The 23,744-nt window shown below is 47.5% G+C and overlaps 1 protein-coding gene across 1 annotated transcript in view; it reads left to right on the top strand.

The window, feature by feature from the left end:
• The window catches only part of LOC144161472 (uncharacterized), a 39,708-nt gene extending 16,876 nt beyond the window's left edge, over positions 1-22,832 (top strand). The window contains exons 7-9 of the mRNA XM_077692126.1: positions 11,921-12,079; positions 17,381-17,450; positions 21,682-22,832. Coding sequence (XP_077548252.1) covers positions 11,921-12,079; positions 17,381-17,450; positions 21,682-21,812 — 360 coding nt within the window. The 3' untranslated portion in view covers positions 21,813-22,832. The remainder of the gene's footprint in view (positions 1-11,920; positions 12,080-17,380; positions 17,451-21,681) is intronic.
• Positions 22,833-23,744: the final 912 nt, after the last annotated feature.

A 23,744-nucleotide genomic window follows, 5' to 3' on the forward strand; every position in this document is an offset into this window, starting at 1 on the left:
GTTTAGCTTCTATGAGTAGATTCTATATGTAGCTTCTATTCAAAAGCTGTTATTACGCGGCTATAAATTTTCACATTAACAAGATCAATACAGAAGTTGCATTTCTGAATTCACGCACGAAATGTTGTCACGCACGAAATGTTATCGGAATTTCGAAGTTACCAAACATCGGTCGTTGTTCATCGCTGTTTACACATTATGCAACCTGTAACAAGAAGGGTTAACGCTGCACAACAATATTAGATACCGAAGCGACATTTGCCCAATCGTGTATGCCCCGAGGATTATCGTGAAGACGACGAAGGCCCGACTCGGACGTTCATGCTCACGAGCTCATACCGGCTGGACCTGCGCTCGGCCCGTTGCCTTACGCGACGCCTTGAATAAACCCCCACTATCAACTACCGTCGTGACTGCTATTCCCCTTTACAAGTGGTGGAGGTCAAGGGTCTGGGTTCCACACTGGAGATTCGCAACCGGACACTGCCCGAGATGAACCACCGAGAGACCAGCCAGCACCCTGCGCCATCGGGTGCACCCGTGATCTGCTCTTGCGGGATGCGACAGCGGGACCCAACCATGTTCACTGGCGAGGAAGACACTGATGTCGAAGACTGGCTGTCGTCCTATGAGCGTGTGAGTTCCTACAACAAATGGGATGATCCGACTAAGCTGCATAACGTGTTTTACGCCCTTGATAAGCTCGCCCGGCAGTGGTACGCGAATAATGAGTCAGACATTCCTACCTGGTCTGCCTTCCGCACCCGCTTTGTGGCAGCATTCGGCCGCCCAGCTGTACGCAAGCTCCATGCCGAGCAGCACTTGCGTGTACGCGGCCAACAAGCCGGGGAAACATTCACCAGTTACATCGAGGACGTGGTTGACTTGTGCAAGCGGGTCGAGCCGTCGATGACGGAAACGGACAAGGTCAGGCACGTCCTTAAAGGAGTGGATGATGACGCGTTCCAGATGCTGTTTTCCAAGGATCCCCAAACGATAGCCGACGTCGTACGTTTGTGTCAGCTACCAACTGCCCACTACCAGGCGCCGGTCGCCGGCCCCATAACGTACGTCGAAGCTGCAGGGTAAGGTCACCTCTGCGGCCTGCTCCTTCGGTCAACCCTCGAGTGGTGCACCCGCCTGCTCCACCAGCCCAGCCTGGCGTGCCACTGCTTCCGTTGCAGACCAATCTTAGTCCGAATGTCGTGCCGGCGAGCCGTCTTCCGACGGCTGTGGGTAGTCCTCTTACGCGCACGTGACGTACGCAGGACAATCGCCCTATATGCTTTGTATGCGGAATTGCCGGACATGTAGCTCACTACTGCCGCCATCGCATGCCGCCTCCGAACACCTTACAACAGGCTCCGTACTACGACCCCGCTTACGCCCAGCCGTATATTGTTCCGCAGCCAATGTACCCAGTTGCCTCTGATCCGCCGATGACGTCGCTGTCGCCTGACCGCTCTACTACGTCCACCAACCGCCGATCTCCTTCTCCACGTCGTCGCTCGCTGTCGCTTATGCGGCGCCGCTCTGCCAGAACTGGGGAGGAAAACTAACAGCCGCAGTTCCCGAGGCGAAAGCTGCGTGGCCCTCGAAAGCTAAAAGTCCTCACGTCCCTCCCGAAAATGTTATTGATGTGTTTGTTGAAGGCATCCCCACTACTGCCCTAATCGACACTGGAGCTGCTGTTTCTGTCGTTCACGCCGACCTATGGCGCTCAATTCGAAAGGTTCTGATGCCACTTTCCGGGCTATCCTTGCGCACCGCCAGTGCACAACAGATTAAGCCCATAGCAGCCTGCACGGCCCGTGTCGTTATTCAGCATATTCTCTACACCGTTGAATTCGTCGTATTGCCGTCTTGCTCTCATGATGTAATCCTGGGTTGGGACTTTCTGTCGCGCCATCATGCCGTCATACGGTGTGCACCTGCCGAAGTCTAGTTTTCGCCTCTCTTGGAAGATTCTTTCTGTGCTCCCAACGCCAAGGTGGTCATCGCCGAAGACACTGTCGTCCAACCCCGTTCTTCCGCTCTTGTTCCTCTTTGCTGCACATCTATTCCTGAGGCTACGGTGCTTTTACGCCGTCCAAAATTTTCTTCCGCCGCAGATGTCTTCCGCTACCACTCGCCCTTTTGACAATTCGCAATGGCGCGAGTGCAATGATGATTATGAACCAGTCGACGACTTCGTGCGCCCTTTTACACGGCGAAACACTCGGCTTTGTAGAACCGGTCGATCCCCGTCTTGTTACGGAGCTTCTGGATGATGCGCCCCATCTCCAAGTCGACGAGCTGAGCACTACCACGCCATGCACACGGGACGAAACATGTTCCGAGATTTTCTGCCGCTCAATTGACGAAAGTTTGGACGCCACCCAACGAGCCCAGCTTAATGCACTTCTGAGCCAGTTTTCTTCGTCTTTCGATAGTAGGCAAAGTTCTCTTGGCCGCACGTCCGTTGTGAGCCACGTCATCGATACTGGCTCGCATGCCCCACTTCGACAACGACCGTATCGTGTATCACCGGCAGAGCGACGCGCCATAGAAGACCACGTGAATGACATGCTTCAGCGTGACATTATTCGTCCCTCCAAGCGTCGTCCCTGGGCGTTACCTGTGGTTCTGGTGAAAAAGAAGGATGGGTCCATTCGGTTTTGCATTGACTACCGCCGTTTGAACACCATAACCCGCAAGGACGTGTATTCCCTCCCCCGCATCGACGATGCCCTCGACTGTTTGCAGGGAGCAGAACACTTCTTGTCGCTAGACCTTCGATCCGGGTATTGGCAGGTCCCGATGGCGGAAGCAGATCGAGAGAAAACTGCTTTTGTTACCCCTGACGGTATTTATGAATTTAATGTATTGCCATTCGGGCTTTGCAACGCTCCTGCCACCTTCGAGCGAATGATGGACACTATTTTGAGCGGACAAAGTGGAAGACGTGTCTTTGCTATCTGGACGATGTCGTTGTTTTCTCTTCGGACTTCAAAACGCACCTCGCCCGCCTGCAGCACGTTTTGACGTGCCTTGCAAGAGCTGGGCTGCAGCTGGGCCACGTCGTTTCGAAGGATGGGATCCTCCCAGATGACACGAAGCTGAGAGCCGTAGCCGAATTTCCGAAGCCGACCACTATAAAGGCGCTTCGGAGCTTTATTGGTCTTTGGTCGTATTTTAGACGCTTCGTACGCAACTTCGCCAGCATAATTTCGCCTTTAACTCAGCTCCTCGGCGGTGCCAGCGACATATCTGCGTGGTCACCCTCCTGCGACGAAGCCTTTGTGACGCTACGGCGTCTACTCACATCCCCGCCGATACTGTGGCACTTCGACCCATCCGCCCCAACCGAGGTCCACACTGATGCTAGTGGGATCGGCCTCAGTGCTGTGCTTGCCCAACGAAAGCCCGGTTTTGAGGAGTACGTCGTAGCATACGCGAGCCGTGTACTGACGAAAGCCGAGTCGAACTACTCTGTAACAGAGAAGGAGTGCTTGGCGATAATTTCGGCACTGGGCAAGTTCCGCCCGTACTTGTATGGTCGACCATTCGATGTCGTCAGCGATCATCATGCACTCTGTTGGCTCTCCTCCCTCAAGGATCCATCAGGTCGTCTTGGTCGGTGAGCTCTCCGACTGTAAGAATATGACATCCGGGTCATTTACCGTTCTGGTCGCAAGCACTCCGACGCTGATACTCTTTCACGCTCACCCGTACCTGCTGAAGTTTCCTGCCTTGCCTCAAGTGATAGTGACTTACGTCTGTCGCCTCTTGCAGTCAGCAATATGTCAACCGAGCAACGCAAAGACCCGTGGATTGCTTCTCTTATTGGGATGCTCTCCGGTACATCGCCTGCCGGGGGATCTCGGGCCCTATTCCGGCAGGTTTCTCACTTTGCGCTCCGTGACGAGCTACTCTACCGCCGCAACTACTGCTCCGACGGCCGAAAGTGGCTGGTGGTCATACCCCGTCATTTGCGCAGCGCCATATGCACCTCCTTTCACGCTGATCCACGTTGCGGTCATGCTGGCGTACTAAAGACCAATGAGCGTCTTCGCCTGCGATACTACTCGCGTGGTATGTATACCTTCGTGCGCAAGTACGTGCGCTCTTGCCCTGAATGTCAACGCCGAAAATCGCCACCGCCCCGCCTTGCCGGTCTTTTGCAGCCACTACCATGCCCAGCAAAGCCATTCGAACGTGTGGGCATTGACCTGTATGGCCCACTTCAGTCTACTGCAGCCGGAAACCGATGGATCATTGTCGCCGTGGATCACCTTACTCGGTACTCCAAAACCGATGCTCTTCCGGCCGCCACGGCTCGCGACGTAGCCTCCTTCCTGCTTCGCCGCTTTGTTCTTCGACACGGGGCACCTCAGGAGCTTCTCAGCGACCGAGGGCGGGTTTTCTTGTCTGAGGTTATTGAAGCACTGCTCTCTGAGTGCCACGTCGTTCATCAGACTACCACATCATACCATCCACAAACGAACGGGATTACGGAACGCTTAAATCGCACGCTTGGTGACATGCTCTCCATGTACGTGTCTGCCAACCAGTCGAAGTGGGACCTCGCACTCCCGTTTGTAACATTTGCTTACAATACGGCAACGCAGACGACCGCGGGATTCTCGCCGTTTTTCTTGTAGCATGGGCGAGAGCCGTCCTGCACAATCGACACGATACTCCCCTACAAGCCCGACGCAACCGAATTTACGCTGATTTCAGACCTTGCTCGTCGCGCCGAAGATTGCCGTCGACTGGCCCGTTCGTTTCCATCGACCGATCAGCAGCGCCAAAAGCATCGTCACGACGAATGCGTCAAAGATCGCAGTTTTAATCCCGGCTCCCCTGTGTGGCTTTGGGTGCCCTGCTCAACACCCGGTCTCTCCCCAAAACTGACCACCAAGTACCATAGCCCGTACAGAGTCATTGAGCGGACTTCGCCCGTCAATTACCTTGTGAAACCCGTTGCACGAACTACAGATCATCGCCGCCGAGGGCGTGAAATTGTTCACGTGGATTGGTTAAAGCCCTACTACGACCCTCTAGTTTCGTCGTGCCCTTGAGTAGCCAGGACGGCTCCTTATGCACCGGGGGCAATTGTAACAAGAAGAGTTAACGCTGCACAACAATATTATATACCGAAGCGCCATTTGCCCAATCGGGTATGCCCCGAGGATTATCGTGAAGACGGCGAATGCCCGATTCGGACGTTCATGCTCACGAGCTCATACCGGCTGGACCTGCGCTCGGCCCGTTGCCTTACGCGACGCCTTGAATAAACCCCCACGATCAACTACCGTCGTGACTGCTATTCCCCTTTACAAACTTTGTTTCGTCCTAAATATTGGTATGGCGAGAGGTACCTTTTGTCGATCAAAAAACGAGAGTTTTTTGTTTTGTTTTTATTTTTAATCTCTTCTATTTCAGTGCTATAAAACTTGTTTTTACTCCTTCCCACGTAACCTAAAGAAAAGGGCAGGACTTTACTTCTATAATTTGGGTGGTGTGCGTCAATGTTCTATTTTCCTTCATTTGTTCAGCGGTAAAATCTGGTATAGAGTGCCTCGATGCCGCAACTGCTGCTGTCGCTCTTGCTGTACACATTAACGAAGCTGCTCAATGACGGTCTTTGTCCCGCCCACGTTTACAACAGCGCGCATGAGGCGGCGCTGTACCGGATGCTGTCTAGATAGTCCAATGACGCTCATACATGACAAGGCGGCCTCATTTTAAGTAGGCCAACCAAACATCCGCTTTCAGGGTATCTGATAGTGCATAAAGGCTTCCATCTGAAACATCCGGCCTCACATTTCCCTTCCTACGGACTGCTACTTCTTCCCCGTGCTTCCTGCTGACAGTCATATGATGAACCGCTTCACAATTAAATGTCTGTCTGTGAGGTCTGGTTCAGAGCTTTGAAGGCAAATTATTTTGCAAAATATTAAGTGTTTTGCAGAATATGTTTGCTCCAACATTATTTTAGAGCAAAAGTAAAGTCTGGTCGTCTTGAACAGAGCAGGCAGAGCAAATGAAAGCGATGTCCTAATTCGGGGTTCATACAAAGATTGAACGTTCGCAAATATCGTTATTACTTACAGAGTGAACACATTTTCACTAGTATCCCACATTGTTACAAGGATGAATACATAGTTGGGCACTGCACCATTATCGTTTCTGCGAGAAGACGGCGAATTATGCATTGGTGCATAGATTCAAGCTCGATGGTGAGATGGCCAGCAAATCGCTAGATCTGCCATCTCATCTAGCAGAGTTCGCCTGGGCTTCGCTTGCAGCCAGGTAGCATTATTTCGTAGTATAGCAAAACGCGCTTTAGATCGTGTACGCAGCATTCGTGACTGTGGAGTTCCAACACTTTCACGTGTGCTGTTGTAACATGAAATCTAGCTTCCGTTTTTAAGCGAAGTAGGCTCAAACATATCGAAATTTGAAAATATCTGCGTTCTAAATTTGTAATACATACGAAGGCTCTCACACCCTAGGAACCTCTACTTCCCTGGCCGCAATATAACCCTGCCTTGATTACCACCGTGTTAGGTGCTAATCAACCAGAACGTGACGTTCTGGATCGTGACGTTGTGGTTTATCAGTAAATGATAAACCAGAACGTCACGATCCAAAAACACGCGGGGAACATGCCATTGCAAATATACACTTTATCCATGAAAGCCTACACGGTCACGAGGTATACAAAGCTTTACAACTTTCCAACCACGCAGCAATGCTGGCGCACTTAAAGCGTCTCAACAATAATTATTAGAAATGAAGCCGTGAAAACATTTACCCCCTTTTCCTCCTAATTATCGTTACTTTTGGACAGAAATGGCCCAGACTTTTATGGATAATATTTCAACAAAAATGCCGTAGAAAAAAGCTTAGCGAAACAATAGCAGGCACTTAGTGTATTAACAGGGAGCGAGGCGGGCATTGCTGTGCACTGTTCACATCGAGTTCCAATCATTGCACGGCAATTTATTCATCACCACCACTACGCAATCCGTCGGTCAGCTCAGTGGCTTGCCAACATAAATAGTCATCGTCCTCGCCCACAGAACTGAACACATCTTTGAAATCACTTGTTTTTTCACTAAAAACAGCTTTGCCTTCGGGCCGGAACGTACGCGGGGAATACCCAGAGGGCAGAAAGGGAGACAAAGCTAGTTTTAAAAACCGCAGTGGCTAAAAAGAGCTCCAGCTTACGCTGTGCATAGAATGGGTGCTGCCATCTAGTAGGAGTGCGCTGCGATTCATTCAAGCATAGCTTGTTTGTACCATTCTTAATAACAAAAGCTGTCGCAAAAGATATAAGCGAATTCTGGGCTGTTTTTACTCAAAATGCGTGTACAAACCCAGTATCTGTAGGCAGGAAAGGGGCTAAAGCAAGCGCATGTATCCAACGCAGGGCACCGCTGTTTTCTTCTGTAAAAATATATACTGCATTCGTCGTTGGAAAAATGAGGCGAAATCGGCGCACCTCTTTTCTTGAGATGCAGAAAATCGGTGACATAAATGACAAAACAAAAAGGATGCCAAGCGCAGTTTGGCCGATGCGAGCTAGCTACCAGAACGCTTCAAGAAAAACCCAGAGTAAAGCAATCTAATGCGGCAACAGGTAACTAATATGATTCTGAGAAAAAGAAAAAAGAGTAGGCTGCCATTCGCGTGGTCCACTACTGCAATTTACATTTCACACTGCGTGTCTCGATGTGAGGACTACGACACTATGGACGCTAACAGCAGGCTACAGAGGAGCACTGCTGTCCCTCGGCTCACATTATTCAACCCATGGTGCTTCTTAACATATTCATCATGATCAAGCTTGCTAAAGTTTACTGGGACCGAAACCTACAGTATCTTGATCATCGTTCTGGCTGGTGCTATAAAAGTTTACATTTTATGTAGTCTATACACAAGAGCGATTCTGAAATAAGCGTCTGGAAATCATTGGATTCGCGCACATACTCTCGCGAAAATGGAACGGGGGCAACGTTAAAGGTCTAAATTCCTCACTGAAGGTGGACGTGCATCGTATATACTCAATTTTGATTCCTCGTAAAATTTTAGCAAACCTTGCCAAACAGATAAACACGAACATTTCTACGAGCTGTTATTATTTACCTGTTCACTTTAAGTTTTCTACTTGAGCACAAATCACTTTCGCTGTCGTAACGTTCAAGCCTAGGCTTCACTACCTACATGCTTACCGGAATTTCTTGGTCTTTTTCCAAACAGCATGCGCGTTCGAGCTCAAATTTTGCACGAACTTGATATGACGAGCTTTTTTATCTCCCCGGAAATACAAGAACAGCATTTACCTGCTTATCAACCAGTAGAATAAGGTAGCTTTAAGTCCGCTAGACCGCCTTTGCTTTCAGTGTGGACTGATGGCTTCAATACAGTATACCGACTGGCTCGGGACTAGAACTTTTTATATGATTATATGGCAGGTATGCCACTAACCGCGGTGCTAGTTTGACTGATTTATTATGATACTTATTTATTTTTATGCCCAAGGAAAAGCAGAACTTGCATTCTGGTTTATGGGTGTTTAGGCAATCATTCGTCGTGGCAGCCGGCACCCTCACGGCATCGTTGGAGATACAAATCGCCTTCAAATGTGTGCTGATATGGCCACCAAAATTACATTGCAGTAAATTGCTTTGGGTGATGCTTTTTCTCTGAGCTGTGCTAAACACCAAACACTCGGTTAAATTCAGTTGGTGGTCCCTTAAGACCAGTCCGCCCAAAATAAAGAAAATACGTCGTGAGGGGCACTCCAAATATAGGCAGGACGCACACTGTTTTAATAATCCGTTTGCTTGAGATCCGTTTTGAACAATCTCCTATCGTGGTTGACATGAGCAAATATGAAGACAACGTGTGAGACGTAAAGCAATGCTGGACCGGTGTCCATCGCACCGCAACCATCATGCAGACATTGTGGAGAATTCTGGTGTCTTTATTTGAAATTTTACTGTGAGCTACTACCAGCCGCAGGCCAGTGAAACTTATATCTATTATACGATGCTTCAAGGGTTCAAGCGCGAGCAAGTTTTTAACAGATACATGCATTCCCACTGAATACACTCATACCTCAGTTTGATTTGTGTGTTTCTGCTCAAACGTATTCATGAACCGGTATTATTGAAGTTCAAATGCGAGTTCCGAAACTGTCTCCACAAACTCGATCAAGAAACGTTAGGCCACTGTCTAATACTGTCATGCATATATATAAAACCCGCCTCCCTATCTTCACCTGATGGTCATGACTTAAATATTGATGTTAACCACCCTGATGTTGATGGACACGTGACTGATGCAGCGTCTTATGTAAATTTACAGTATATTCTAGTTCACTACATGTAAACTTAACTGCCTCAATCCACGCGTGATTTTCTAAAGGGATTTTACAGCCATTAACGGGGTACCTCGCCTTCTCTAGTAGCTTTTGCGATTCAAAATCATGGCCTCCTCTTTAACCTAAGCGGCATGGTCACTGCACTCCTGTGTGAAAAATGTTTAAGTTCCGACCAAATGAATGCCTCAGCCGCTTTTATAAAGGTACTTGAAGGCCAGTGCCATGACTTTTATATCAAAAGCCAGCTATCGACAAAAGCGGCACACTCGCAACTGCCACCGAAGAAATGTTTGTCCAACGCCTTCACGACGTCCTTTATGCAACCTTCGCTGTAACGCTTGTAGGGCAGCATTCGTAGGAATGTTTAATGTCCATCCTCTTGTCGTCTTCATCATCACGAACGCAAAACCTTAGCAAAAGGTCCTCCGTAACCAATCTCCACTTTAGTTAAAACAAGCGATACATTGATACCAAATTGTGTTTCAAGGCAGCCCGAGTTGCGATTGCTCATCTAAAGTAAAAAGGAAAAAGGAAAGGACGCATAGCGAGAGTTGGACTGGTACGACGGCTACTGTAATTTTGCAATTGAACTGCTGCGATTATCTATAAATGAAGGTCGCATTCATTAGGTTATCATATAATCAGATCCGAATCTTTTAATGATTGATGAAATTTCTTTATGGTAGGTACCACTTTGTCGACCGAGAAACGGGATACATCCTAAAGTAAAAACGTTTTTCTAAATACGAAGTTCCTCTAGCAATATACTAAAGTTTTCAAATGTACAAACTGTAATGAAGACTGCCGTACCCTCAAATTACCATGGGTTTATGCCTGTAAAGCCGCACTAAAAAGCTGAAAGCACGTTTTATAAGGGTTACTTTAGTCCACCCAAATCTGCCCGAAATACAGCATTGTGCACTTGGGCCATTGCTACTGCCTAGAAGTGACAGAAGAATCCTCAAGGCCACCCATCAAATTCAGGACTTCGTGTGCCACAACTGGCCACCTGCTAGCGCGCAGACGACAGCTTCAACAACAGCTTATCTGGAGTCTTGCCTTGTACATTGGCCAAACAATAGCTCAGCGTTTTCTTTGCCTCCACTCTGAAAAACACTCCACAAGGCGCATTCACGTGACATGTGGGTGTACACTTCGAATACAATTCCTGTAAGACTGGCCGAAATATTACCATCCCCCCTTTTACACCCGGCCAGCTAACATTTTGGTACACAAAGGAATTGTCAACATTTTAATTGCTACAATGCAAATAAACCACCTCTAGTAACATAGAGAGAGAGAGAGAGAGAGAGAGAGAGAGAGAGAGAGAGAAAACTTTATTTAGAACCAAAGGCGGTTCAGACAACCCAATTACAGGTCGTCTTCAGTGAATGGGGAACTCAGCTCTAGTGCGTTTTTGGTGTATTGCACTAGAGCTAGCTGCTCCTCGAAGGTAGAGGCTAGAGTCAGCCAGGTTGCGTCAATGGGATATGGCAGCTGCGTTGGTGTGTGTAAGTGAGGAATGCTGGGAATGGTGTGAGGACATTCCCATAGGACATGTTGCTGATTAGGATATCTCCTAGTAACATAGCGTGCCGTTTGTGGGGTGAAGACCGTTGATTAGCAGCGATAACGAGGCTTCAAAGCGCACACATGCAGCTGCTATTTTATTTTGAAAATATTTCACCAATTTGTGCCATGAAAAATTTATTTCAAACAAATTTTGCGACTTTCATACTCAGGTACACAAGTTTCTCGCCAAAGCTTAAACTGCAGCATTCACACTGACTGATATCAAAATAGCGCGTCCCCTTCTCAGTAGCACTGTTCGCTTAACACCCGCCGCGTCGGCGCTGTGGATGAGGAGTTGTGCTGCCGAGCCCAAGGACGCGGGTTCGATCACTGCCGCGGTTGGCTTCGCTGACTGAGGCGGAAAGTGAAAACGCCAGTGTGTCGAGATTCTAGCGCATGCTAAAAATCCCCAGGTGGTGAACATTAATTAGGAGCCCTACGCCCTACTAGAAGCTACACCCACAGCCGGGGTGCAGCTTCGGCGCGTTAAGGTGTCTCACCTGTTAACAAACCTATGGCACTTACCACTTCATGACCCATGGACTCGAAAACCATCGCGCGCCAATAAAAAAGGCTTTACAAATCCATATCAACGTTCACAACGGCCTACTTTGCTTATTTTGGAGATATGTCCCTTCTGTACTGAAACAAAAACAAAACTATTGCTTGTTGACAGCTAGCGCCATCCAGTGAAAACTGGATAAACCACACTGCGTTTCTTGTTTATTCTTCATTTATATCTTTAAAAGAAGCGAACTAGGCAATTAGGAAACTTTCTATGAATTTGTACAACTTTTGGTACCGGTACACGATACGTTTAAGCCCGTCGGTTATGAATTCGTAAGTACCATACGAATTTAATCAGGTGAGTCCCCTTTGTACCACACAATGAATCTACTGTTCTCTGAAGTTCCTGTTTTCGCATATCAGTTGTATCTCATCTTTCCTTTACTCTTTGTGTGACTTATGCAGATCGAGGTCCTTCCGGGCATTGTAAAAGCCGTGCGCGGCAGCTGCGAAGTGTACATTGACGGTGGAGTTCGCACGGGCACGGATGTTGTCAAGGCTCTGGCGCTTGGAGCTCGAGCAGTCTTCGTTGGCCGTCCAATACTTTGGGGCTTGGCTTATGATGTAAGGTTTTTTTTTGGCTATTTTCTTAGTTAATATCTTGTCGTTCTTCCTTCTCCGCCCAACGTTTTTTTTTATTATTATTGCTGTTTTATAACCTCTTCTATCATTATCTTTGGTTTTATCTCCACTGCATAAAAAATGTTTTTATTTCTTCACCGAATTCGCTTCACCTTATAAAAAGGGGGTAGGAAAGAGGAGACATAAATGTTTATTTGACGAGCGCTGGTGCTGCTGTTCAGGCACTCGCACGGTGGGCGGCGTCCCTAGTACGGGATGCCCTGGCCTTGGCTGGCTAGCAGTTCAGTTCTTCACCAGTATGTGCTGCCTCCCAGGGTCCGGACTTCTCAGACAGGCCACCCACTGCTCGTAAGGGAGGTAAGGTATGGGGATAGGCCTGGCGTTTGAGAAATTTACTTTAAAAAGACCACGTCATTTAAACATTTCGGTTCATCTAAGCAACAATTTTCAGCAATAACCGTACTTGTGCTACGAAGTTGCTGACGGAATAATTTTACTCTCCCTGCAATATTTATTTAGCCAGATTGTAGTGCTCTTACTAGTACAAAGCACGCGCTATGTTCACCCCACCTGAAGTAGCAAGCCCCGCGAATTGGGGGGCGAACCTATTCAGTATTCATTGAAGCTCTCTCTCACACACTCTGCCTCTCCCAAAGAAAAACCGAAGCTAGACTGATTAGAACATCGTCGTTAGGATAAACATGTCATAAATTGTTATTTTACGTTCTTTTTTCTCTTTGTGTCACCTGATATTTGGTACCGCGCTTATTTTATAGCAGGGCTAATAGCCGACCATCGAGGCCTCTACATTTCCCTGATTACTTAAAGGTGTTCTGTATGAGCGTAGCTCTAGTGTACTTCTCCACTGAAAAAGTTGCGAGAAGTTGTTAGGGTTCGCAAACAAAAGATTACCCACTCGTAGAGCATTAAAACACAAAGTAAATTTTTTATACGCATGCGAGGAATATAGGTGGATGATTAAGTCAAGCGATGCGTTTGAATTACATAACGAAGGAACTGTTTGTTAATCCTTACGGGGGCTTTTACAGGATTAAGAGAGTATAAATGGTAACTCGGAAGAATGAATTCAAACCCAGACTTAAAATGCCCTACATTTGTTACAATTTGCCCCTAGACTTTGTTTACTTGTGTGCCATGAGTACGACCTAGATTAGTGTACCTTAAAATTATGGCTGTGGCTAGCGTTCCGTCCAGACAGAACGATATACAAGGGCTAAAGTTCCGCCCAGATGGAACGGAGTGCTGATGGCTATCCTTCCATCCAGACGGAATATAACTGAGAGCTTAGCGTTCCGTCCAGACGGAGCCAGCGTGAAATTTGTACGGTTCCGTCCAGACGAAAGCAAAACCGGCTGATTAGACGGTGTGCCTGATCTTCGGGTTTGGTGTAGAGGTTACGCCTCGGATAATTGCACTAATGTACCGGGTTCGATTCCCCCCAGACTCAATTTTTTGTGCGTGGTTGTGCCAGCGTTTTGTAACAGCTAACTTCGCGCCCTCTTCACAATTGACGTGGTGAGAGCAGTGGGTGTTGATTTTGCACTCAACCGGCCGCTCCGCTACCGCTCACTAGAGCCAAGGCCGACGTATCCATCGCCAGAGTTCCGATCATCTGTACTTCGTAATGGTGATTACTAAGGAGCGGTTATTCTGGCTAGTCAATGAGCGGAAGCAGTTCGTTCGGCTGGGTAAATATCAAGAAAGACTGCTCTCGCTGGTGAAGCGGGCGGGGTAGAGGTAGTGGCTTAGAGTTCCGTTTGACGGAGTAAGCGTGAACCGCATGGAGCGTTTTCGGCTCGCGAAAACTCACCGCGCACTCCACAGGCGCGCTCCAACCACCCGCACCCCCGCACGCTGCGCGCGCCACGGCGGCCAGTGGCGGGAACATGGCGGCGGCTTCGGCAGCTAAGTGGTGTCGGGAGCTCGAGCGACCGCTTCTAAGCGGTCTCTAAAATGCCGCTCAAGGCACGCACGAAGTTGCTTGAGTGGTAAAGGAGCTTATAACGTTGGTGAAAACGGTACTATAGAACATCATCCGCGCCGCTAGTGAAAGCGCTCATTCAATATCTGCTTTGGTGGTAAGCCTAACATCCCCGGTGGATCCAGCCGGCTGTCTCCGGCGCTTCGAAACCGCCGCCATGAATTGGCACAAGTCGCCAGGCTACGCGCGCGATGCGCGTCAATTTCTATCCAAGGTCGAGTGTACTAGTAGCCAAGGCAGATGCTGCCGCGGGCGCGGAATCATCGACGCGGGCGTTGAAAAAACGCACGCGCAACGCCGACGCGCGCGAATCGCGTGAAAAAACGCTCCATGTGGTTCGGCCTTTAGAGACGCGTCGTCCGCTTTGGGCGCGTCGTCCAACCGGTCAAACCGCTTCCGCTGACTGGGTAGCCAGAGTAAAATTTGATTATTAATCACTCTCAATGATTACAGATGATGGGCCGTTCCGAAACGGTGTTACAAAACGCTGGCACAACCACGCAAAGAAAAAAAAATCAAGACCGGGGAGAATCGAACACGGCACATTAGTGCAATAATTTGAGGCGCAACCTCTACACCAAATCCGAACATTGTTAGTGGACTTGAACTCGCGTCTCACGCTGGACGGCAATAACATTATGTTGTCGTCGCTCACACTCGGGAAGGCAGCTAGAAACAGAAGAAATCGTGCTCGCCTTGTTCTTCGAGAGAACCACGAAGCCGCAAAGGTTCTTTGACATGCACTAACGTAGAACTGTTAGGCTTATTGCTAACCCCGGACAGGCACAAATTGCGGCCCTTTCCTCCGTTCGCGGGGGAGATCCGAACTATGAAATGCTATGCAATTAAAAACGTTGTAATTGAATGTGAAATTGTACAATGTATATGTAACATTTAGACTTAGTATTTCGCATTTCGTATTTTCCGCAATAGTATTGTTCGATATTCTTGTATGCGGTGTGTAGCGTGGCAGCCTTGTTTCACTTTGTTCTATCTAAGAACCCGGTGTTCTACTCTGGCTTCTCCAGAAGCTATTCATGGATAGACTGCCCCAGTATTGTCCGTTTCCTTTTCTGAAATGTATGTGTTTTCGAACAATTTTTCACTATGAACAGTTACCAACTCGCTCAGTTGGTCGTCCCTCCATGCCCACTTGCCCAGGCGGTGCTGCCATCAATCTAATCTCTATAGACACTTTTTTTCTCGCTTCATGAGAGAGCAGCCTTGAAAAAGACAGTCGCCATACCAGCAGCCCTACACCGGTTCCGAGCAGGTTTGCCGAGTGTTTCGCTACTTGCTCGACCCGGTGCGCTAGCACCGAGGCGCCGCGGAAATACACCGAGGAAGCTCTTCGTGTGTTAAAACATGCGGTCCTAAAACATTGAATGGTTGCTTATCCCATAAGCAGCAGTGTCTGCATAGATAACCCACAAAAACGCCAACAGGCGCCCCAGCAGTCGCAGAACTAAGGCCCCAAAATGTGATGCCATGGGACAAACGTCGGGGTAGTTCTGCCGGGAGCCAAGCCTTGGTCAAACAATAACTACATCAAACATTGGTGAATATTTCGGGACAGGCAACCGTTTGTATCCAAAGAGCTTTACGTTAGATTATAAAACAATCCATCAGTGCCGATCGCGAGACACAGCGCAGCCATTAGCCAAGCCCTGTAGCGAAGCTACAGTGTGGGCGGCGTTTTTCGCTTCGAGCATTTTATGTTTGTTACAAAGCATTCACTGCCCGTCTCACCACTCAAAATGCATGACTAATCACGCACTAGTACCGTAATCACTTCACACTTCGCGTTATCCTAGTGAGGTCACACTGGGAAGCAATTCTTAGCGGTTTTCATTTCAAACCATTGCGCTGGAGGTAGAAGCTTCGTGGGATACGTATCCTCTGAATTCAGGCATAGGAATGTGCATTGTTTACGACACTCATCCATGCAATGACCGAGAGACAAATTTTCTGTAAGCTGACCATACGCAGCTATCGCTTTTCTTTGCAGCCTATGGTGGCGTGGTGTTCGTGACAGCATTGAATCTCTATGTTTCATCGAACGCGTGGGGCACAGAAAATCTTTTCGAGGTACACCGAATCATACAAAAATTGTAACCCCAGACGGGTACGTGCTAGTAAAGGGAACCAGCAGCCACCGGTGAAGGGTTCTGAGAAAGGGAAACGTATATTAGAACGTTCTGAACGTGCTTTGTATACGTGGCTGCATGGGGTCAGAGCATCATTTCAAACTGCTCTTGTTGGCCACACATCGAGCGCTAGTCGCACACCGTGAAGATCTAGAAAGTACGCTACAGCGAAGAGGGCAAAGCAGCACGAAAAATTAAAGCCGTTCCACTCAACGTGAAAGCAGTTGGAAATACAGAGCAGTGATTAGATATGACGGGCTGTAGCGCCGTTATCCGCTCACTGCTACCACCCAATGCAGTTCGAATTTTCCGCCTTCTCAGTGCTCGCGCGCCCCCTGCCTGAAACTGCTCCAGCGGGAGTTCTGTTCCTTTTGTGCTTGCTTTTCCTCCCGAACGTGCTGGCGTTGCACTGCACTTTTTTTCGCTTACTGTCGTAAAAACAAACCCAACGAGCGTTTCTAACTAAATGAACACTTTGGCTCACGTATACCTACAGTTTTCTTTGCGCTAAAAAACGTGGAGATGTATGACAAGCGCCAGCGGTTCAGGAGTTTCGAACCCTTGTGACTATATAAACCGCTTGGCTTTCGAAGCCTCTGGGTTACGCGGCGACGACAGCCGATACGACGGAACGCCGTGTGGCTCCGCATTGTGTCCAGCGAGCTAGCTACGACAAGGGAAACCCCTAAGGGGCTCTGCACAAGCCGCTCCTCGTAACTACCGCCGGGAGGAAGCGGCTATGATTAAACTGCAGCCGCTGCCCGTCAAAAGCAACATGAAATTTCTACAAAAAGGTCAATAGTAGGCATACAAAACGTCGAACTAGGCCTTCACATTCTTGGAAAGTTCTAAGCATCCCCGTAGTTTTTGTTGTGCCTCTGCTCCGTCTATATCGGAAGTCACCCGCTAATGCGCGGTATCGAACCTGTAGCGTGACCCAAAACAGCACAACGCCTTGGCCCTTTCGGGTAAAGCAGTAGCAGTGCGTGCACTTACTTCCAGTTACTCTGTGAGGAACTGTCAATCTTTCTTGCCACTTACAACGCGTTTCTTAGTGGATTTGGCCACCTTCTTGAAAATCATAAAAAATGGATCGAAGCACTAGCAACTACCTATTGCCTTTCTTTCTGACAGGGTACAAATGGCGTGAGTAAAGTGCTCAGTATCTTCAAAAATGAGCTGGAGCGAGCTTTGGCTCTCATGGGTGAGTGTGCTTTTATTCACATTTGCTTTTTCAGTGCGATTGCTCAGCCTGTTTTTCCTGTGTCGTGTAGTTTTGATGCGAATGCGCCTTTAGCAAACACTGAGGCGTCTTTGCAGAAATCTTATTTTGGGATGCAATATTACCCATAATATTCCTGTTTAAGGGAAACGTTGAGCCTGATTTCGGAATCGGCGGAGTACGACATTGTACCATGCGGCATTCGTGGCGCACTACCAACTTCCTCGGCGACGCCATACTGGCTTTCAATCTCTTCAATGCTTATCAGCTTCAGAAATATTGTTTTTACAGCAAAGCAGTATACCTCTACCTCCCAACAGTTTCACCTCCGTGGGCAAGAAATTCAAGGCGTCAAGGCCTAAGACGCTGAGCGCATGCGTGAGGCTAATCAAACATACAGCGTAGAGCTCAGAATTCGTTTCAGGAACCCACAAGGCAAGAATCGAAACCGCATTATAGACGATAAGGCGCCTGTGAACAATGGGACCCCCCTCCTCTGTGTTCCTGGTAAATATTTTGTTTGCAGGTTATCTTTGACGGCTAGGTTGGCTTGTGTCACTATACTCGGGAACAAGGTAAAAACGGCAATAGCTCACGTACGGTATCACTCCGCCTAAGCGGCGGACCCGCATCTCAACGGGCGCGCGTGTTTTGAAAGGAGATTTCTATGAATGCGTGATATCGTCTGCCTTTTCTCGCGTAGTTTATTTGTCATCGCTGCAGTACTTTATAAGCATATTAAGTACAAAAATTCCCTGAAAATGCTCGTGCCATGTTCAAAATATTTCCAGTATTGCACTACTTGCAGCGCGCGGAGCAACATCCGGCTGCGGGGATGAGGCACAGCGGCAACTTCCGTTGCCGTTCTTAAGTTGTAACAGAGTATAAATAGAGCAGTTCTTGCCCAAGCCACCGAGCGCATGCGTCAGGCTAGGTAGGACCGAGCATTTGAAGCTAGAGAAGCCAAGCGTAGGTCAGTAGAGAGGGTATATAGTACCGCCACTGAGGCCAGGAAGTCCGCAACAACGGCAATTTTAGCGTTTATCAGTGCTGCGAGATTGCCGCATGTAGGGCCTCGCCATTAACCTTGACCGGGACGTTTGTTAACAACACTACCGAAGATGCAGCAAAAAAAACCACCCGCATCTTCCCACGGGGGGAACTCGAGTAAATGCGTCGCATCTACTCGAGTCAAGCAAAGCGTCACGTCAAGCGAAAGCCAAGCAAAGACGCCCTTGACTGAATTCCGAACGCGCGCTCCGCCGCTTATATACGTTGAGGGGACTGCGTAAGCCAGTCCCAGTCGACGACGTTGGCGTACTTGTAAAGCGGCGTGGACTCTAGGTGTTTGAGCCAAGCGCGGATGTTGCTTCGCCGGAGAACGGCACACCGGTTATATGCGCAGCGCGCCCGAAGGAGAGGAAACCGCGGAAGAGAGAGTACTGCACATGCGCCGGCCCCAGCCCGTCTGCCGCGGCTATGACGCAACACAATCCAACACAATCCACTTTAATCCAATCCAATCCAACCCAATCCATTCGAATCCAATCCAATGCCCCTCGCGAGAGAGTGTTCGAATCCAATCCGATGCCCCTCGCGAGAGAGTTCGCTATCGCCTCGACTCGACGCGCATGCGCAGTGAGCGTGCGGACTACGGACGTCAACGCGGGTGACATCGTGAGTTACTGAAATGCTCTGCATTTAAAAGCAACTTAGGACACACTTCTCCTTCTGAAATGCTGTTACACGCGTTATTTTTATCCACATTTGGAACGACGTCAGTGGCGCGCAGCCGTAGAGCAGGGACGACAAGACTACAAGCCGACCGACTAAAACGCTACAAATAACAAAATGGCGGTGCCCAAGAACCGTCGCATACGGTGTACCCTTGTCTAGTGACACTAGCCGAGCGCAAGCGACAAGCCCGCAGAGACGACGCGAAACACTTTATACCCTCCTTCATCCACATTTTAGTGGTTTACGACAGCTTTGCTGGACATCCACTTTACCAGGGCGGATTGGCGACCAATTTTATTTTACCATTTCATATGTGTATGAACTTTTTACTTTTTCACACGCAGTTAGTACAGGAGATAACTCTGCGGATTTAGCCACCAAAGCAACGTTAGATAATTGGTCTCGCTGTGATGCACCCCATCCTATTTGCAAAAAACAACTGCTTAGTCAAGGGAGTTCATAATTCTTGTCTTATAAAACCCCGCCAAGCCCTTCAAAATGGACAAAATTCCACCCACGCCCCACGCACCTGTTCATAGTACACTCATTGATGCGCCATCAGTATCAGAAGCAGAAAACGCTGAGGATCAGTTTACCACAGTCGAAATAGTTCAGTTAAAAAGAAAATGGTGAGTGGAATTCGCTTTCGCCACTGAGGCAATAAATTATTTCGAGCCCTTAAAGCAAGCTTCGCATTAGCTGCTCGAGTCGGATGATTCCTACGCTTATAATTCCAATGCCAGGTGCAAAACACCTGTTCAGATGCGTACGAGGATGCAGAAATAACTTGCCCCCTGTATGCTACGTACGTGTTATAAGGAAGTTATGAACTGCGGAAGGGTGATTTGTTCATGTGAGGGCTCGCCAAAGCTTTAAAGAGTCCCTGACGAGTACTTGTTACCATGCATGGGAAACTGCACCTCCGGTGAAATCAGCCTCCTCTTCGCTGCAGTAATTTTACCGAGAATGAGCTCCTCCTTTTCGAATAAAACCTTCAAAATCTTCCTTCTGAGAAGGATTGTCTTGGCAGCACTAGAGCGAACATGCTAGGAAAAGCAGTCTAGTCAAATACATCCCTCTATTTTTCGTCACCTCCACCTCCAGTGGGAAACAAGAAACCCGCTGTTGCTGACTCGCATTTTATGCGTCCCGAACAACATTATCCTTTGGCAAAGAGTTCACAGTCACTGAATACGTCCATTCTTTACGTCAAGTGATTAATTATCGCCGGTTTAACAACAAGTTGCAATCAACTGTTTTCTTTTTTTTTAATTTAGTGAATTCCATGGGCAAAGCAGTATGACATGTGTTCAATGCAGCTTTCTGATGTCAGTTACGGTATATTTTCTGCACTAATTACAACTGAAAACATTGCAGATTTACAGTCATTCATATCTCAAGCCTAGCAAGCGCCGATCTCTTTCAGGCGCTTATATTACGTTCATGAGTGCCATTTGAAGGCCGGAAAAATACCGCACAAAAGTGATCCCCGAAACTGAGAAAGAGAGAGGGAGGGAAGAGACAGAATAAACATCTGTATTCATGAGCTCATCAGCGCGTAATGGTAAGGGCCCATGCCCTGTTGGCCGTGTCCTCTAGTCCAGGACGTCCTGGTCCTGCCTGGCTGCTCACGTCCCCTCTATCAGCATGCGCTGGATCGTGAGGTCAGAGCTGGACGGCGAGTCCACCCACTGCTCGTACATGGGACGGGTGTTAAAAGTGGTGGACGTAGATTGTTGGCATTCCAATACCAGAAGGTACAGAGTGCCAGGGTGGGGCCCAAGTTGCATGTACTGTTGTATTCGGTTGGGAAGATGTAGAAGCAGCTGACGTAAGGAGCCGAAATTGGTCTTTAAACCACTGAGTATGGTCACCGCGGTTCATAAAATTTCGAGTGAGGTGGCGGGAGCTGTTGACGTTCTTGTCTGCAGGCCCCACAACGTTCGCGTAACTAGTGATGGTTGGTAGGTGTCCGAAGTAATGTAAACACCAAGAACATGTAACTCTATTCATGAGCTACTTGCAACTTCTCCGGAAGATTACGAAGGTATATATGTGGAAAGTGGAATATTCATGATCTTACTTGCTTTTAGGCCCTGTGAACGCCGAATTTAAAATTTTTGTAACGTGTTTCCCTAAGCCTTATCCCTAAAAACATTAAAACATAAGCTTATCAATACTGTCGTTAAATGTGAAACCAAACAGGAAAAAAAACTGTCGCCTTTTGGGACCCAAAGACAACCTGCTTTTGTGCCTTCCAATAAAATGTTCTAATTTCTCGATGAGCGCGTGTTTTTACAAGTGTGAGGCTTTGCCTTTGTTTTGGGTGGGTAGACTTTTCTTAATACCTGAGAATGTAGCGAAATTTTTCCGCAACACATCACTTCTGAAAACATGTTCGCATCCCGCTGCCATTTATTTTGTTTAGAAAGAAAATATTTCTGGAATGTAGCCAGAATTTTTTTCTTCTTCACAGGATGTGCATCGCTTAAGGATATCAAGCCATCCATGGTAACTCATCAGGATAGCCTCAGACAGCCTCAACCTATGGACAGGCAGCCACAACAAAACGGCCACCACGCCTGTTACCCGGAAGACTCTCAGTGACCGCACAACGGAACAGCATGCGTTGCAGCGATATTCGTTCCAAGAGTGGTAAAAGCCCAGCATTTCCAGTGCGATGAATAACGTTAAATAAACGTGTTTATATGGCGCGCCCCGCACCTAAACTTACCAAAAGCTTGTTAGACCACTCCTATTTGCATTTGTTACACGCTGCTTTGAAGTGCAGTGATCGCATTTTTCTTTCTTTCTCGTTCCATTCATTTTTCCTCGTTTCAGGCAACATATTTAAATTGTTTGTGTGTGCATCAAATTTTGTGTTTTATCCTGCGCACCACCGCTTAAGGCCATTGGCTGTTGGTGGGCGCGTAGAAATAAAGATGATGATGATGATGATGATATACGAAATCAATTGAAAAAATCTGAGTTAAAGGAGCATTTTTTTCGCCTTAGAAAGCGCAAGAAGAAAACACTTGTAATCCGGAAAAAACATTGCCATTGCTGGGGCTCGACGCTGTTCACGTCCAAACACGTGACTTGACCCTAGGGCTACTGCAGTCAAACCGCGTTGTTCCTTTAGTGGCTGCTTAAGAGAACAGAAGTGCTCCAAGCGAAACAGTAGGTGCGCTAAGTGCCTACAGGAAGTGTCTTGCTTGTGCCTGTCAAAGAACGAAATATCGCAGTGTTGACTTCTTTTAATAGTCATGCTGACTTCAAATGTGATAAAATAGCAATAAAGTTGAGCTTCTCTGGCACTTGTGGTTAATCTAAACGAAGCCGTACGAGGGAGTTCGTTTAGTCTTATCGTATTTCTGGTCGTGTGTAAAACGAACCGTAATTAGCTACTATATTTTCTCTTTCATTTCGTAGCAGACACTCACAAGATGGCTACGTTTTCTGGCAGAATAAAGATAATTAAGCGGCAAAATTGCATCTGGCTGTTTAGTACACATTGTAAAAGTAGCGGCTGCTATTAGAATATCATCACATAAAGGAAATTTGCGCATCGTAGCCTTTATTTCTCAAAAGTTTTAGAAAGATAGCATACAGAGATTAACGCTTTGATGTTACCCATTGTTCCTAATAAAAATTCTCTCTCTCTCTCTCTCTCTCTCTCTCTATATATATATATATATATATATATATATATATATATATATATATATATATATATATATAACACAGAAATAAGGGTTGGCAGTCAAGATGGGCATTTTTTCTTCGCTTTCTTTCTTTCTTTCCAAATTCTTTATCTGTTTCCATGACCTACGACAACCTCCCCTTTGCTTTCCGAGGTTTTCTTGACTGCCAACCCTTATTTCTGTGTTATTTCTACGAGCCCCTCATTTCCTATTCTGATTCGCTATATATATATATATATATATATATATATATATAAACTTTATTGTTTACTTAAAATCGCGACAATACTTTCATGGTCTGGAAAGACACCAGACATCAGAAATATGAGGTCAGAAATTATGTTTATTAGGACGGGCACAATCAGGTGTTGCTTCTGAGCAATACCAGGCACTTGCTGCTCGATATGTCAGCTCTAACTTGATCAGCATCTATACACTGATTGCACGGTTCAAGTGGAGCCCATACACTTAGTTTTCATTGCTATCGTTTGTAATAACAACGAAATTGCACAATTCGGCTTACCTGTCACGAGCACATCGAGCTGCAGAGTGCGACGCGAGTCGACACGCATAAAGAAGCCTGCTTTTTACCGCGCATAAGTGCGTGCTGCACTCTCTTTTTCAAGTTTTGGAGGTCCCGTGCCTTCTTCTGTGAACACGCGTCATTAAATGTGCGAAGAACCACAAAGCGCGAGAGAAGAAAATGTGGTTTGGGTTCTTGCTCCAAGCAACGCTGGGAATCAGAGTTAAGCGCCGTCATTCAAGCGTTTCGCGAGCTTGTGTTTATCGCCACTGTTTATTGTCTATTCATGTTAGTAAGTTTATGTACACAGTG

This window comes from Haemaphysalis longicornis, unplaced genomic scaffold (assembly GCF_048455015.1).
Source record: "Haemaphysalis longicornis isolate Haplotype H1 unplaced genomic scaffold, Haemaphysalis longicornis Haplotype H1 scaffold_115, whole genome shotgun sequence".
Classification (NCBI taxonomy): Eukaryota; Metazoa; Arthropoda; class Arachnida; order Ixodida; family Ixodidae; genus Haemaphysalis; species Haemaphysalis longicornis.